This window comes from Phasianus colchicus, chromosome 1 (genome assembly GCF_987193195.1).
Source record: "Phasianus colchicus chromosome 1, bPhaCol1.hap1.1, whole genome shotgun sequence".
Lineage (NCBI taxonomy): Eukaryota > Metazoa > Chordata > Aves > Galliformes > Phasianidae > Phasianus > Phasianus colchicus.
Genome location: NC_143436.1, coordinates 97195604 through 97212543, shown reverse-complemented (window position 1 = coordinate 97212543; position 16940 = coordinate 97195604). Strand labels below are relative to the sequence as shown.

The 16940-nt window shown below is 35.2% G+C and overlaps 1 protein-coding gene across 3 annotated transcripts in view; it reads right to left on the bottom strand.

The window, feature by feature from the left end:
- The window catches only part of GBE1 (1,4-alpha-glucan branching enzyme 1), a 157840-nt gene that overhangs the window by 74061 nt on the left and 66839 nt on the right, over positions 1-16940 (bottom strand). For all 3 annotated transcript variants that reach the window (XM_090121009.1, XM_090121012.1, XM_090121017.1), the window contains 2 exons: positions 2016-2131; positions 1672-1799 (listed from right to left, as the gene is read on the bottom strand). In XM_090121009.1, the coding sequence (XP_089977135.1) occupies positions 1672-1799; positions 2016-2131 (244 nt within the window). The remainder of the gene's footprint in view (positions 1-1671; positions 1800-2015; positions 2132-16940) is intronic.

Below are 16940 nucleotides of genomic sequence, written 5' to 3'. Positions count from 1 at the left end.
AAAACTAACTTAAACAGTTCTTCTAAATCAGTCAAAGGACAAAAAAATGACTAATGCCCTCCAAGACATCAGACTTGAAACACACATTTCTCTGTGGCACCTACCAGATCAAGGTGGGAGTTTGAGATTTAAATACCTCCCATTGACTTTATTTGCAGTTTCCAAAGTCAGATTTTGGGGAAGTAAAATTTGAAATTTAATATTTATACCCATCTATATCTATAGTTTGCCTGAACACTGAAGAAATAGAGACAATATTAGATTGTTCAGCATATTTTCCTTCAAATGTAAGCAGTCAAAGCCTAAGCACTTGCTCACACTTGTTTGACATGAGCTGTATGTAAAGAATGAAATCACTGCAGTCGAGTCTGTCTATATAAATCTTCAGGCCTGATATAGTTTTTCTTAACTTTTTTTTCTTCTGATTATACAAAGCCTTAATCACAGTTTTATTGAAAAGACAAAATGAAAAACAAACATACAGACAGAAATACCTAAACATTTAGAAGCTACTAAGAGACTGAATACACAGAATACCAAAAATCTGTAAAATTGTGAGAAAAGTAATTAAAATATATATTATGATTAATTATGGTTATGCAAAACCATATTTTACTTCCATTGCATTCATTCTATCATCATTGTAGACAAACAAAAACTCTTTGTTGTCTTCTGTAATTTTCATTTATGCCAACAGTTTCATCTTGATCCATATGGATCAAATTTGTATTTCGTACAGTGACTCCCAAAGGCTGAAGACTGATTTTTTTTGAAACAGAAGCAGTTTTCAACACAAGCAAGAAAAATAGATGAGGCAACTCATAATAAAGAGTTCTTAAGCCTGGAAATAAAGCAGATTGAACTCAAAATTTTATTGGTAGGAATGCTTATAACTTACAGCTTCCTGTAAGCCTTCTCACTTACTCACAGAGCGATGAGACCTTTTGTTATGAATTGCTTACTAGATCTGGCTTTGATAGCCTTCCATTAATCTTTTACTCTATAATGTAAACTTACATAAGTACCATGATTTTGTTTATATTTTGTTTGTCTAATACAAGAGTTTCATTAACAATCGTTCCATAAGGGTTTGGTTTTTTTTAATAAAAAGAATTATTTAAATATAACAACAGATGAATTCTCAAGAGAACTCAAATGGCTTAAATATAGCTTACTTACTCCCTTGGAAACCTAAAGGAATTTAACGCTAAATATAAATTATCATACACATTCAGTATTTGTAAATTTATCACATTTATTATGAAAGGTAATTGTCAATTATGCCAATATAATGCAAAATATGCAAATCAGGACAAGGGCTGTTAATCTTTAGTACCATGAATTGCTAGTGACAAATAGCAATCATGAAAGACTAACGAACTAATAAAAACAAACCTCATTACAAGTTCAAGAAAATGACAGGAAAAGAAAAAAAAAAGAAATCCTCACATTAGTTAATGACCCATTAATGTAGAGAAAATTCCCAGTATGTGTTTTCCAGTTGTTTCCCCTCCCCCCCTCACAAGGTGCAGTCTGTCCTCTAATTAATATTTGTCAGCTCATGTCACTTCTTGAGTCCCTGAACGATGACTTGATAATTACCAGGAAATCACATCCAAACACAAACTGATCAATACTAATTTCATTGAGTATGGAAAATTCTGATTTTACCTCTGCTATTGTTATGCATTCCGGATGCAAGAAGTTAATCATGTGGTTGGCCAGCATCAGATAACACAAAGCATCTTCATCCACATCTAGGCCAAAATATTCATTGTAATCCCCACTGAATTCTTTGCCTATTAAAATAGCAAGTTTAAAAAGATGCGTTTTAAAAATATATTTTGTAGTATGTAAATTGTTATTCAAAATTTCAAATCTGTCTTCTTAGCACAGAAAAAAAGATATTGGCAAATCTGGATTAGTCTTTGAGTATTCAGTTAATTTTTGTATCACAAGTTTCACAACAGAGCTGCAACAGGACTGCTTACATCAGAACTGATTAAATTACTTACCAATCCCATGATTGTGATACAGCATAGATGTAACACCATCAAATCGGAAGCCATCAAAACCATAATCTTCAATCCACATTCTCAGATTAGACAATAGGAATCTCAAAACTTCCCAGCTGAAATAACATGAGTGGAAAACTTTAGAAACCTTGGAAGGAACTACAGCTCCTTGCACAATGCATCTACTTGAATATACTATGTACACTACTCATATTGGACATATTACTTTTTTAATGACTTTTTCCCCATTCCTTGAATCTGTGTCTCTTACTGCACAGAATTTTAAGCTACTGGATGGAAGTTACTATCTATCTACATATACATATCTTTGTAGGTTAATGTTTTAACACATTTTAATACAGAATGTGTTACTGTATGTATGGTTTGCATCTCTTAAAATAGTTATACTCTGTGGAAATAGATCTTATAAAAATGAAAAGGAAATTTTAGTTAAGATTTACTCCCAAGATGTTATGGATTTCCAGCAATTTCTAGGCCCAATAGAAGTTCAAAAACTTCTGTTGTAATTTTTTTCCTCCCTACCCCAATTATACATATAAATCACTTATCATCAGTAAGTTACTTGCACCATATCACATATTGTGTTATAGAAATTGCTTAAAGCACAAACTAATGGAAATTGAAGAGGTATTATTTGCAATTCAGAACAATAGGAATGAGATGTAATAAATACACAAACAAAGCAAGGACAGAAAATTGAAAATATAAAAGAAGTTCCCAAGTAAGCAAGCACAGAGGCATCTGTGAAAAAAATTTATAACAAAGATAGAACAGTTTCCAAAAGTCTTCCTACTCCTAGCACACTGACCTCAGTAATTTCAAAACCACTCCTATCATTGTGCTCCTGTACTCTGATACCCTCAGTACAGGCTGCAACAAGCGTATCTCCTGCAAGCTAAGGTTTGGGACAGCTCATCCACCTCAACCATTCCCATGAAGTATTTTTTGCCTATGCGTAGAACATTTGCCAATAAAGCATAACTACAATCCTATCCACTACCAAGTCTGAGCTCAGGCAAAAGAGCAAGCTACACAGAAGCAAGCAGGGCACCTCACTCAATCAGCCCCTGGCAAGGTGAGATGGAAGGGGTACACCTAACTCAAGGTGCATTTGTTAGCATCGCTATAGTAATTTATCTATCTACATAGATGGAATTAGACAGTGAATAAAATCCTTGATCTTTCCTATATTTTATTTATCAGATAAAAGAGGCAGCACACTCATGAGGCTATTGCAACAAAAGGGACAAACTCTGTTTTGACAAAAGAAACATTTCCACCTTCAATTCCTCCCAGAACCCTCCTCATGTGAAGGCTGCTTTAAATCATAAAATACAGGGGGCATCCTAGATGCATTATGAACCTGGTAAAATCCTGATCTCATTCAATAACAAACTCTCATTTCTCATTTTCTTTGCATACATTGCATGTAAATATTTGTGTATATAAAAACAGAAATATTGCTAAATCAGAAATTCCAAAGGTAGGAAATGCAAATCAATGTGTTGCCTCAATTCAATCATTTAATACCTTTTTGAGCATGTATTACTTGATAACTTTTTTCCTCAGAATTATTTAATTTACAAGATAACATTATAGTAAGAAGATCTCAACATCTTGTCTGTAGAACTTCTTAGATATTTCTTATTTTTTAGGTGAAATGAGTTACAATGAATGGACAATAAAAAAAGATAATGCTGTGATGGTGAAAAGACTAGAAAGATAGCAACAGTCTCGTGAATTGGCAAACTTGTCCCTTCAAAATGCAGCATTTTGCCAATGCTTGCTGAACCTTTTCCTGGCCAGCATCAAATATGTAAGCTGAGCACTGTGAGTCACATCAACAGTAACTGTATAGTGATAAAAATAATCTCTCCTGATTAAGATAATACATGTACAAAGAGTAGATTAATTGTCATAAGCACCAACAAGTCTTAGAAACTGGTTTTCCTCATTACAGACTGCTTGACTTTATAACCTTCTAGCACTTACAACAATGAATAGGATTTGTAAAACATACACAGAATTCCCAAGATGGGTAACATGCAATTTTTCACTCGTTGCAGCCACTGAAGATTGATCTTTTGAGAAAGATGGAAAGGAAGTATGAAAATAATTTGTAATTACTTTTACATTAAAAAGTGACTACAGAGAAGAGTAAACAAGATGGATTTGCTGAATCAAAACATTAGTTAACAAATCAATGACTTTAAAAACCTGTGTAGGAGCAGGAGGTGTTTTCCAGCCATCTGATTGCACATGGGAGAGAAGATCGTGAATAAATAAACAAGAAAATGAACAGATGAAATCTGTTTCTCATATAAACTTGGAAGGGAAAAAAAAAGTTTGAAGAAAGGGTGCAATTCTAGAGTGTAATTGTCACCCTATAGGGTGACAGCTCCAAAACAAGAGCCAGAATAACAGTTTCAAAGAAACAAGCAAATAACAAATTATACAGAGATTCATTTGTTCATCCAATTCAATTTGCTTATGGGAGCAGCAGCACTGGAAATAGAAGTTGACAGTAGTAACAAAAAATTGTGGAATTGCAAAATCATAGCTTAAATGAAACACATCCACAATATAAGCAATAATTCAGTAACATTTCTAAAAGGAATAGATCCCATAATTTAACGGATATGCAAACAGGATAGCATTCATTAAGAATGTAATTTTTTCTGGGCAAAAGCTGTGCATTAAATTACATCCTAACAGTTTCTCACACTTCTGCATGCCATAAAATTGAGAACATTCTTTCATTCCTTGCAAGAATTAAGAGAGTGAGAGAAAAAAAAAAAAGCTGTATTAGCATTTAACAAAATGATTTACAACATAAGAAATTTAAGCAGTTGAAAACTCACTCAGATATCATTCAAAACAAAGGTGGTCTTTGCAAGGAAATCTTGGTTTTTGTCCTCCCCCATGAAAAATAACTTATGTCTTCCAACCGAGAAATCCGCCTTTTTAGTGAAATGAGCACACAACTGCTTAGACGGCCTGGTTTCACAAGGTGATAAGGAATTTAAACAACTATGTCAGCAGAAAACCTGTGAAATTTTGTGTAAGTCATTCTCATTATTTACTTTTTTTCCTCCTTTGCTAATAAAGAGTGCAAATAACGGTTTACTCTGGAATTCCAAGGCAATATACCTTGGAAGTTAACTGTGTGGAAACCAGAAACCAAAATAAAAGCCAATACTAAAACAAAACTAAAGTGCTATCCTCCTGGAGGACACAGTAATCCGAGAGCAGAAGGGGGCAGCAGTGACATGTCATTTCCTCTGTATCAGGCCCCAGAAGCAATGAGTTGACTCTTCCTCCCCCAGTAACAACCACAGAGGCAAAGCATAGGGTACTATTTCCAAAGATGGGATTTCTGAGAATGCACTGTTATGGCTGCCTTTTAAACAGCCTTTTAAACAGTGAAATAAGCCATTACATCTCAGCAATATTGAGTTCAGTTACATTTCAAAACTAACATTCAGATACAAAATAACTTTTAAGGAAAATTCTTCTTCTTACTATAAAAATTACTCATTAATCTTAGTGCACAGACAAATAGAGAGGTGAGAAATTACAGAACACTAAAATTTTACAGTTCAACACGCACTGAGTTTTTAAGATTATTTTAAAATAAAGAGAAGACAATTGACAAAAGTTCTGAGGACAGACTGGTATGAAGTTTCTACATTCAAACTAAATTCCATCTACAAGAGAATTTAGCTGATATTAGTCTTCAAAATGACTGGAACATTCTTGCAGATTTCTTGGGCTGCTCTTTAGCATGACAGTATTTTAAATATCATTAAATGAATATGAAGAAATTAATCTTTTTTATTTAAAAAATATTTCCAGTATAGACTATCAACTGAATAGACAATCAGTGTTGCCACAATCCCTTTGGTCAAGCAGTTCAAGCTATTCTACTGTGAAAGTGAGCTGAGGGCCAAGGGAGAACTTAAGAGGTTACATGGATAAGTTGGAAAGTTTTTACTTCTGTCCATCACAATCTCAGACATGGGTGAAGCTTGAAACTAACACTTCCAACAACAATACATCTTGAAAAGATGCTACTCACATTGCATACATCATTGTTATATTTTCTTGGGGAGGATTATAAGGATAACCTTGCAACTCCCCCATCTTCCCAATGCTAATGGCTCAAGAGTTACTTAATAGAGAGCTTGAATCATTAAATAGGATCTACCCACATCTTCAATCATATCACTGATGAAGAGAAGAAATACCTTTTCTTCCCATGAAAGCTCTGAATTTAAAATAAATATTAGCTCTAGATCTAGCCCCCAAGGTTTTTTCACAGTTAGAAAACACGAGGGCTGCTCCAAAAGTAATACCTCCTATATTATTATGTTGGCCCAGGGCGTCAGAGGTGGATGCTGATGGTATATCAGTGGTGGTTGAACCTTCCCATCAGTATTCCATTACATTTTGTTGTTGTGTAGCAGATGGCAGCAGAGGGGCAGTCTGACAGAATGGCGTCTGACATGGAAATGCAGATGAAGCAAAGGTGTGTCACTGATTTTCTCCCTGCAGAAAAAATAGCAGCTACTGGCATTCTTCCATGGTGGCTAAAAATGTTTATTGATATTTCTGGAGACCAGTGATAAGAGCATACTGAGGTGGTGGGATATGCATTTCAGCAGAAGCAATGGCAACATGAAGGACAAGTCACATTCCATTCAGCCATGCAGATTTTTTATGAGCACGGCATGCAGGTTCTTGTTCATCGCTGCTGAAAATGCATAGCTAATAGTAGCAACCATGTTGAAAAGCAATGTTTTGTGGCTGAGAATCTGCTCTATCAAAAAGTGCTATTATGTTCTTTGTATCTGCAGTAGTTTCCATGGAAATAAATGGGAGACAATATACATATCTTAATTACAGCCCCACTGTTTTTTCCTTCCCCGCTGTCTTGGTTTTAGCAGTATTCCATAACATCATATCACGTGACAAGATCTTTAGTGCTGGAACATGGTGCCGGAGAGCTGCAATTTCCTCAGCCTACTCATAGCAATCTCATCTATTTGCACTTCCTGTCTTCTGTCAGCACTGGCTGTTCTTATGTGAGTTTCCGCTCTGTGGGAGGAAGATACACTAAGAAGAGACAGACTACAGTTCCCAGAAGTCTCCAGTATTCTCCACGTTTTCTGATTCTGGGTAAAAGAGGTAGGAGAGCACAGCGATGGAGAAGAAAGTTCCCTTCCACTTATAGTAGTGCAGCGAGCAACATGATCGAAACTTCTCTCCCCCATTTATTTAATTTATTACCTGTAACTCCTTTTCATGTCATACTGTCTTACATTCTCTTATCATTTGTAGTAAATTAGTTATCCTTCCTTATCTCGATCACATCATACTTCTTCCCCTCTGGAAGAGGGAAAAAAGGAGCAGGTTGTGAAGCCCCATCACTTGTGATAGAATCAGTGAAACCACAATACCCACTTACTACTTACCATCATTTATCACATTTATCACTCACAATGCTCCCTGCATTGCGAGGTTCTGTTTGTTTGTTTTAAAGAGAAATGGATCCATATCATGACCTTTCTGTTTCACTTGATTAGATTATGCTCACTTTGCTACCTGCATGGAATTCATAACAGTGAAAGCATACAATTTATATTCTGAGATACATCACAGATGTTGACAATGCTACAAGACTTATAACCTTTGATCTTTACTGTGCAAAATAGCTTTATCTTTTTAATGCTATTTCAAATTAAAAAAGCATTACACTAAATAACACAAGTAATATCACAACTCTGAGTTTTATCTTTCCTTTTGGTCTAGTATGACAACCAAAACCTTCTCAACTGTGAATTAGATAGCTTAGTCTAAAGGTTTCACAGCCAGCTTTCCTTTCAGCCTCAGTAAGAAACTCCTGACTAACACTGCAAGATCTTAGGACTCAATAGTGGAACAGAGAGCTCTATACTGAAAAAGAATGCACACAGCCCTTATAGACTTAAAGCAAAGATTTAAAGGAAGACCAGTTATTCTTAATCTTGTTAAAGTGAGGTGCCAAAATACCACAAAGGGGACAAGTTAATATACTAACTTAGTCTTCTTCTGGTCAGGTATTTGAGTATCAAATGCTCAGCTTTTAAGAGCATTTTTACAAAAAAAGATTTAGATCACTGAAAAGGATTGATAGGAAAAATGTTTTATATGGTTTTATAGAACACTATTCCATTAAACTGAACAGCATGGGAGGTTATGATGCTAGAAAGTAAAACAAAGAAGGCAGTTGAGCCCCTCAATTCTTCAGAATCTCTTTTGAAGAAATGCAGGAATCTTGAATGTGTAAGATCACATGAATAGCACATCTATGTTCCAGGCAGATTTTAATTTTAGCCACAGGAGTTCCGGATTTTTCAACATAAGAAAATCAACAATATTATAACACTAAAAGACTACTTCAAATGAGTCACAGAAAGACTAAAAGCTTCCTGTAGCCGTACACAAACAATAGATTTTTTTAAAACCTTTTTGTCTGCAGACATCTTTGTTCAGTTGTTGTTTCATCCCTTGACTTACAAAGGAAAAGTTCAAAAGTATTTCTGATTTTCAATAAGTCTTCAGAAAACTGTCATTAAAATATTTAAGTAATATTATAAAATATCACGAGAAGGTGAAAGAAGGATTATTTTTAAGTTTGGAAGCATTTGTTCAGGAAAGATCTGTAGTCCTTTCATGAACTAGATCATATAATTTTCTAACAAGAAACATATGAAGTTAAACACCGATAAATCAATTGTATGCCAAATTGCACAATTCTATCTCACCCTCTCTACAGGCATAATAAATACATTCATTTTTAATACTAAAAAGAAAAAAAAAGAAATTCTTTAAAAGAAGTTACACTTTTTAATAATAACTGTATATTAATTTATATTTTCATATTTTATATATAAATAATTTAATATTTATTCTTTCAATAAGAGCAGCACTGGTTAATATATCATAGAATTATAGAACCACTAAGGCTGGAAAAGACCTCTAGCATCATCCAATCCAACTGTCCACCCATCACCAGTATTTCTTACTCAACCATGTCCCTCAGTACATCTAAATGCTTCTTGAACACCTCCAGGGACAGTGACTCCACCACCTACCTGGGCAACCCATACCAGCACCAGACCAATCTCTTGGAGAAGTATTTCCTAACATCCATCTTGACTCTTCCCTGCTGCACCTTGAGGCCATTCCCTCTAGTCTTGTTGCTAGTCACATGAGAATAGAAGCCAACTCCCACCTCACCACAACCTCCCTTCAGGCAGTTGTAGAGGTACCCCTGAGCCTCCTCTTCTCCAGACTGAACAATCCCAGCTCCTTCAGCCACACCTCATAAGACTTGTGCTCCAGACCCCTCACCAGCTTCGCTGCCCTTCTCTGAACTCTTTCCAGGGCCTCAATGTCTTTCTTGCCACGAGAGGCCCAAGACATGGTCACCATCACTAGCTACGCATTTGCCCTAGCAACGAACACAAGCCTGCATGCCACACTAGTAAAAACCTGCTCTAGAGGAAGTGACCCACTGTTCCAGTTGCCATTGCTGAAACACACCACCCACCATCTCACTGTGCTCACATCCACTGTCTGGCGCCTGGAAGCATTCAGCAAGTGTTGTTGAATGTTGAAGTGTCAGTGGGTGCCATTTTTTCCACATGGAGGAACTTAATTACAAACCTTTGCTTCACATGTACTTTCATGTCAGGCGCTAATCTGTCAAACTGCCCCTCTGCTGCCACCTGTCACACAGCAACAAAATGAAACAAAATGGTGGTGGTATGGTGACAGAAGTTGAACCTTCCCACCAACTTCAGCCTCTGATGTCTCTGGCCAACGTAAAAATAGGAGACGTTACCTTGGCATACTCTGATAACTAATAATCCAACTGTTGCTGCAGAAAAGATGGTTATAAAAATTCAAAAGGAAAAGAAACAAAACAACACGCAAAGACTATTAGTTAAGAATCATTAACATTGCATTATGTTCATCAAAATTAATTATGATAAAGCTATTTTTCATAACTCTGAATTAATTGTTGTTGTACAGAGAGTCTGAAGCTGTAACTTGATATTCTAAGACTAAGTGAAAGGTGTATAAAATATTGATTACTCTAAGTAAAAATGAAATCACCAGAGTTGCTTTCCTCATTTTGCTTTAGTTGAAAGTATCTTATTCCACTAAAAGTCTCGCCCCTCTCCTTTACGAGTAAAGAATAAGAACAGAAAAAAAACCCTTGAAGATGCAGAGATTGCAATTTAGTTTTAGCCAGACTTCCAGAGTCCCATAACAGATAATGCCAGTTCTGAAAGCATCAGTCCTGACTCCCATATATTCGCTGTTAAGCAAGAAGAAGAAACTTTCATTCATGTCACTCTAAATGATACAATAGCAACATGCACTTATTAGACTTGCAGAATCATAGAATCATTTGATTTGGAAGAGACCCTTAAAGGCCATCTAGTACAACTCCCTTGCAATGAACAGGGACATCTATAGTTAGTTCAGAGGTTCCCCAGAACCTGGTCCACCCTGACCTTGACTTGATACATACTCAATTACTTAGGGGAAACGATTTTTCAGAAAGGTCTATCTTTCATTGAAATAAAAGTAGTAATTCTGAAAATATTCCTAAATAGCGCTTGTCTAAAATTTCTACTTCATCTGTTGCTGCAAAGAAGTGTTATTCAGTGAGGATCTCTTAGTACAGAATCTCACATTAACTAGAATGCATCCATATAACGCTCTCACACTTTTTAAATTTTAAATTTGAATTCATACCTAGATCAGAGCATCTTCTCTTCCGCAAAACAAGGGAAGAACTGAATCTATCCTGACTCCAGAACTCAGAACGCCCACCTGTAATAGGAACACAAGGGCATGCGGGCAGGGTATTCATTCAATTCCTAAGAATAACAGTACAGGAGGAGAAGAAATTCAGCTATGTGGTGCTAGATGACAGATTTGTGGACACTTTCCATTACAATTATGAAGTTGTTGAAATATATGAAAAATCACTTTCAAGAACCAAATTTCTTTGAAACTTTAAAAAGAGAGCTTATCCACACTCCACATTTTCTAAACATAAACTAAATGATTTTGAAAATAAACTTGTAACAGATGCCAATTCCAAAATACTTCTTTGAAAAATGACTTATGCTGTAAGGTAAATGAAAAGTTCAAACATGCTACAGATTTGATCCGTATCATTACATCGAAAGTGCTGACAGCATGAATAACAGCACCTGATTTATTTTTTCTAAAATCCATAAAAAAATCTGAGGGATGCACTTTTCAGATGTCATTTTATATTTGGGCTGTCATTTAAATGAGCTCCCTCCTCTACCCTTTTTTCTTCAGAGCTACCATGTACTGAGAACACAGTGTATTCACTGAGGTCTGTTCTGGTGCTCAGCAGATGAATTATAAAAGTTTGTAACTAATTACTTTTAACTTATAGAATTTGTATGGATAGAGATTATGATGCTTTACCTTAGTTCTGAAGTTAAATTAAGATGACTAAACATGTACAAGGTAAACAGTCAAAGGCTCTAACCTTTAGTCTAGGTAATAATTAAGAGATATTGAGGTAATCTTGTACTTCTTAGAGATTCTCCCAAAGTCACTGTTACTGACCCTGATGATCCAGTGCTATGTCCTTATCAGTTAATTTCACTTGAGAACAAATAAAATGAGGAAAAGAAGTACTAAGAATATGTGAACTTGACTCTAAGTATTGAACGCTGATTGTCTGTGCATCTAATTCCAGATCAGATGCTCTATACCTTAATATGGAGGCATTACCTAAGTGGTAACACATATACACTTTTGCCTTACATACGCACTTGACTTTTGGAAAACTGTTGTTTCAAATACAATATTTTAATAGTTGATTGTTTTCTACTTTCTATGGTTCTTAATTATTTTGTCTCGTTATTATCCATTTTGTTTCTTTTCAGTGATCTTACCAAAATCAGAGTTCAACTATCTGTATGTTACAAAAAACATACATTAGAATTAAAAAAATAAACAGACAAACTGACAATGTTCTTAATGTTCCTATTCTTTTGCCTTGCAATGAGATGTAACGTCTAATTTTTCTCCAACTTGGATATTCTTTGGATACATCACTACTAGGATAAAGTCTATGTTCTCTGCTTCATGTATGATATTTTCCATAACACCTTTCTTTAATCTCCGATCTGTATAGCCATCACCCTTTTTCCTCCCAGCAAAAAGGTCCTATTCACAACAGATTCATTGTACCTGTTAAACTGCTCGTGCAATTTGGTGAAGTAATCACATAAGAAATCCTGTGAAAGATGTCAATTTAAGTGTGGATTACTAAATGCAAGATCATTATGACATTTAGACTGATGAGCAGCAATTCTCTGCAGCATCTTGAAACTATCCTAATTCCAGGACTTTACTGAAATTCTGTAATTAACTTCAGGAAAGCTACTGTGTCTATTTAAAAGAATAATGAATTCAATTGGCTACAGGCAGTAACCTCTATATTTTAAGATTGACTACTTGACAAAATTTAGAACAATTGCTTGCAATTTTTCAGTGTGCCTCTTCTTCTTGTTTTAATTTATTACCCTAACACACATTTCAGAAGCTTCATGTAAAGCTTGCACCGCAAGTTACTATAGGAAACTGGATCCATCAAGGAAATTTATACATTCACACCTGATCTTCTAAGCTTCAGAACATCTGTGTATTTAAAGCCTATTGTCATATCAGTACAGTGCAGTAAAACAATCAAGCTTCTAGAAGAACGCTAATTAAAAATAAATTATTTATAACAAGGCTAGACTCATATACTCATATGTTCATGGCTGGAACATTACAGAGCACTATTATTTTAAACATTTTAAATATGCTGCATTTAATTCCAATGCCTTCTGTTGATGCTTCTACTACTTATTCCCCTCAAGGAAAGGAATTTATTAACACTACATTCCCAAATATGCAATTGAAAGTGCCTTCTTGCCAGCATCTACAATGCTAACCAAAAGGAGGAAAATGCAAAGAAAACAAGATTTTCAAAAGCATATGAGCATTTATGTTTTTATAAAGTAGTTTGGTGCTTTTATAGTCACCTTCAAAAAGTCCAGTCTATTAGAAGTAGTGTTAATGGCATACAGAAGCAGCCTTTTAAAAGGCCATTCTATAAGCAAAATAAATATATGAGCTTTGAAAAAAAAAAAAAATACAAATCTCACAACTGCATCACAAATGGTGCTTTCTTAAAACTGTTAGTCATTAAGAAGGGATCTTTGCCAGTCAAATCCAACTCCAGTGCTAATGCACACTATAGGAACTATGAACACAGAGCTTTCCTGTACTTAGTGAAAGAAGATTGGTAGAATACATACGTAGAATATGTAGAATACATGGCCATAGTTTAAGCTACATATCTAAGACATCTCTCCAGGAAAAATACATTTGTGATAAACATGGCCTGCCACTGGATGTCATTGCTACTGCATGAATGCAGCTGGAAGAATATTGACTATATTTGGCTAAGTCCCCAAAAGTTGCAGGAGAGATCACTTTAGCCACTTACCAGCAATTTGGAGAATCCTCTCTTTTGCATATGGTAAATAGAGTGCTTTCTAACTTTCCCCTACACTTTTTCCCTCTCCCATTCCCATGACTGGAGGATAAACTATGTCCCAAACTGAGAATAGATTAAACTGTTACAGAAATCACATAGCTGAGAGAAAGTAGCAAAAAAGTTTTAAGAATACAGCCAGGAAAGGTAAAAAGTGAGAAGTTACGCACAAGTTTTTGAGATAAGGATTGCTCAAGAATTCAAGAGGAAAGGTGCAAAACTGTAAAGCCAAAAAAAGCAGTGAGTCTGAAGAGGATTACCCAACACCAAAGATCTTTTATAGTAAGCAGTAGGAGATTCCCTCTGATACCTGACTGATACCTGCCAGGCCAAAGATTCCTCATGTGTCTTATTGGATACTGTGACTATACAAGCAATTTTTAAGTCCTATCTATCCTTTTAATACGATAACTAATAAGTATTCGTTGCATAGTTTACTATGGTCATCACTGCTTTCTGTAAAACACAGTTTGAAGTCTACACTAGATTTAAACCCTGGGTGGCAGAAAGGGCCATTGTCTCAGCATCCAAATATAGCTGTAATGCGCCATTTCAGATGCAAAGGGACATCCAAGGTACCTGCATGAGGTTGGAACACAGGATATGGAACAAAACTGACAGATGACCCACACTATTCTGGAGAGACAGCTGGAGGACAAGCAGTCTAAAACATAGCGAAGCACAAATTTGGGCATCTGAATCACTCCCCAGACAGTTATCCTACTTCTGCTGTACTGACTGCAGGCAAAAAGCAGTTTCAGAACTACAGTAGTTTATAATCCACTTTAAGAATAACTAGAGAAAGAAAAGAGAAAAAAACACATATACATACAAAAAAGAATGAACTCTGTAGAGTTCAGGAGCTGCTCTGTGAACGGTTCTGAAGACTGCACTGGAGAAGACAGTGCAGCAGGCAACCAGAATATCATTCATTGTTGTGAGCTGTAGAACAGTATTTACACTTTGAACCCTACTTACATCATTTTAAAGCATATTAAATATGAACATCACTTGAGTTGTATAATACAGAATTGAAGAGGGAAGAATGAAGAAAATATGGCTTAGTTAAGAAGATTAGAGTTATTCTACAACATTTACAAGCCTTTATTGCCAAAACAGGATTGTTACCAACAAGTACAAAAAAGACAAAATCTATAGGTGCAAAGGCGAAAGAGTTCCCACTCACTGTGGTGCCTACACAGAAGAACCAAAGCAAAGGCTCACATTTGGTCCAAAAATTTGGTCTTTAAAACAGAACCTCAAAAAGCCTGAAGAGAGATTCCAAGGAAGTCTTCTGGCCCCAGAATCTTGTAGCTAACATCATTTCTCACTGCTGTGTTCAAGGAAGCAAGTCATTAATTAAAAACAGGATTAAATCTAACCTCCAACTTTTGTGCCAAAGTATTCTCCAAGACTGAACAACTTAAAATTTGGGTTAAATGCTCAGATATCACAGTATTAAAATGAACCAACCAAATGAAAAAGCATCAAGAGTATTGTACTATTTTTGCCAAGTTTTACTTCTATCATTTTCCTAAAGGCACACCTTACACATAAATATACCAGGATACCTGACAGAATTAGATAAAGCACAAAATCTAACTAAACATAATGAGAGAAAGAAAGAAAAATAAGTAATTTGAAATAATATTGTTTTCAACAAGCTGAGGAAAAGCAGACTCATTTACAGACAAGAAAAAAAAAAAAGGCAAAAATCTTCGCTAGCTAAAATCTTGCTCTCAATTATTTTAAAATTGTTTTGCCTAATTAGTATTTTAGACACATTTGCTATTTGGAGAAATGAATATAAATCAAAACACAATCACCTACTCTAGTTGTGATCCCACCTGGTCTACAGCGACAATTCTAATGAATTTGGCAGCTGGATAATGTTCAAATACAATTTGAGGAGGGAAGAAGAGATACACTTAGCTTGTGTTATGTTAATTATAAGCAGAATCCTTACTTAAAATGAAGATGGGGGAAGAGAGAAAATTGGCTTTTTGCATGCATTTTGAGTGAGCCATCTAAAACAGGATGACAGTAGAGACAAGGCATTTAATTTATCACAAAATGAAATAGACAGTGCCAGGTAAAGTACAGATCCAGAGTATTTGATATCTCCGCTACCTTAGAGTATGCCCCTTTACTGTATTTGGGGATAGGAAAGCTCCATTTTAATAGAAATCAAGACAAAGAATATAAAAAGTCCCTGTCTTAAAAATTATCATTAAAATATAACACAGTACCTGCTAAGAGTTTGTTAGTTAGACTTTTGGTTTACTTTGATTTGAGGGATGCAAGAGGAGAACAGGATGGAGTAAAACAGTAGATTCACCAAATTACTATATTTTAAGAATACAATGCCTAGATCCAGATTTTAGAAAAAAATGGAAAAAAAAAATCAGAACTGTGAAAGTAGAAGTTTATTTCTGAATTGATTAGCTGTTTTTTGGGGGGGGGCTTTTTGTTCGCATTAATAATTTGTTTTTTCCCAAATAAAAGTTAGAAAGAAAATACTATTTTACTGATCCATTTATTTTTATTTTTTATCTGTCAGTTATCTTTCTATGAAATTGAGGGTTTGTTCCTCACATCACACTTTAAACTACATGATTTTTAACATGCCTACAGTTTACAAGTCTTACATAAACATGCTCATTAGGTATTGCTCTGAAGCCTACAACACTAAACCTGCTTTTATCTGCTTAAATTATATTACTGTGCTAGAGATGAAGCACAAGTTTTAATACCACTTTTATCAGACCTTCTCACTACTTACATGAATGTAACTAAAAATATTTTAAATATACCATGAATACAGTTTGCATGGATATAGATCTTTGCTTCCTTCTGCTGTGGTAAGCACTCACAGTCACCTTCCTAGACAACTAAATAATCTTGCAAATGTTGCAAGACAATCTCCTTATGCCTTGGCATTCAAAGAAAATGTAGACAGACTAAACTGATAAAGCAATTGTTTTTTCCATCTCTTTCATGGCAGTGATTTAGTTTCTCTCAATTCCAAAATAAATTGAGCATCTTCTGTATTTGATATTTAAGTACATGTAGATTTAACTTTTTCCACTACAGAACAATAAAGACACTATTCTGTATACTATTCAATACGTTGTGTTCGGCATCATTTATTTTCAGTGAACTTTGAACAACTGCAAACAATCTGAGTCTATCCCACAGATTTTTGTACTCCCCTTTATTAGAGGGTAGCTGCTCATTTACTGGTATGGAAATCC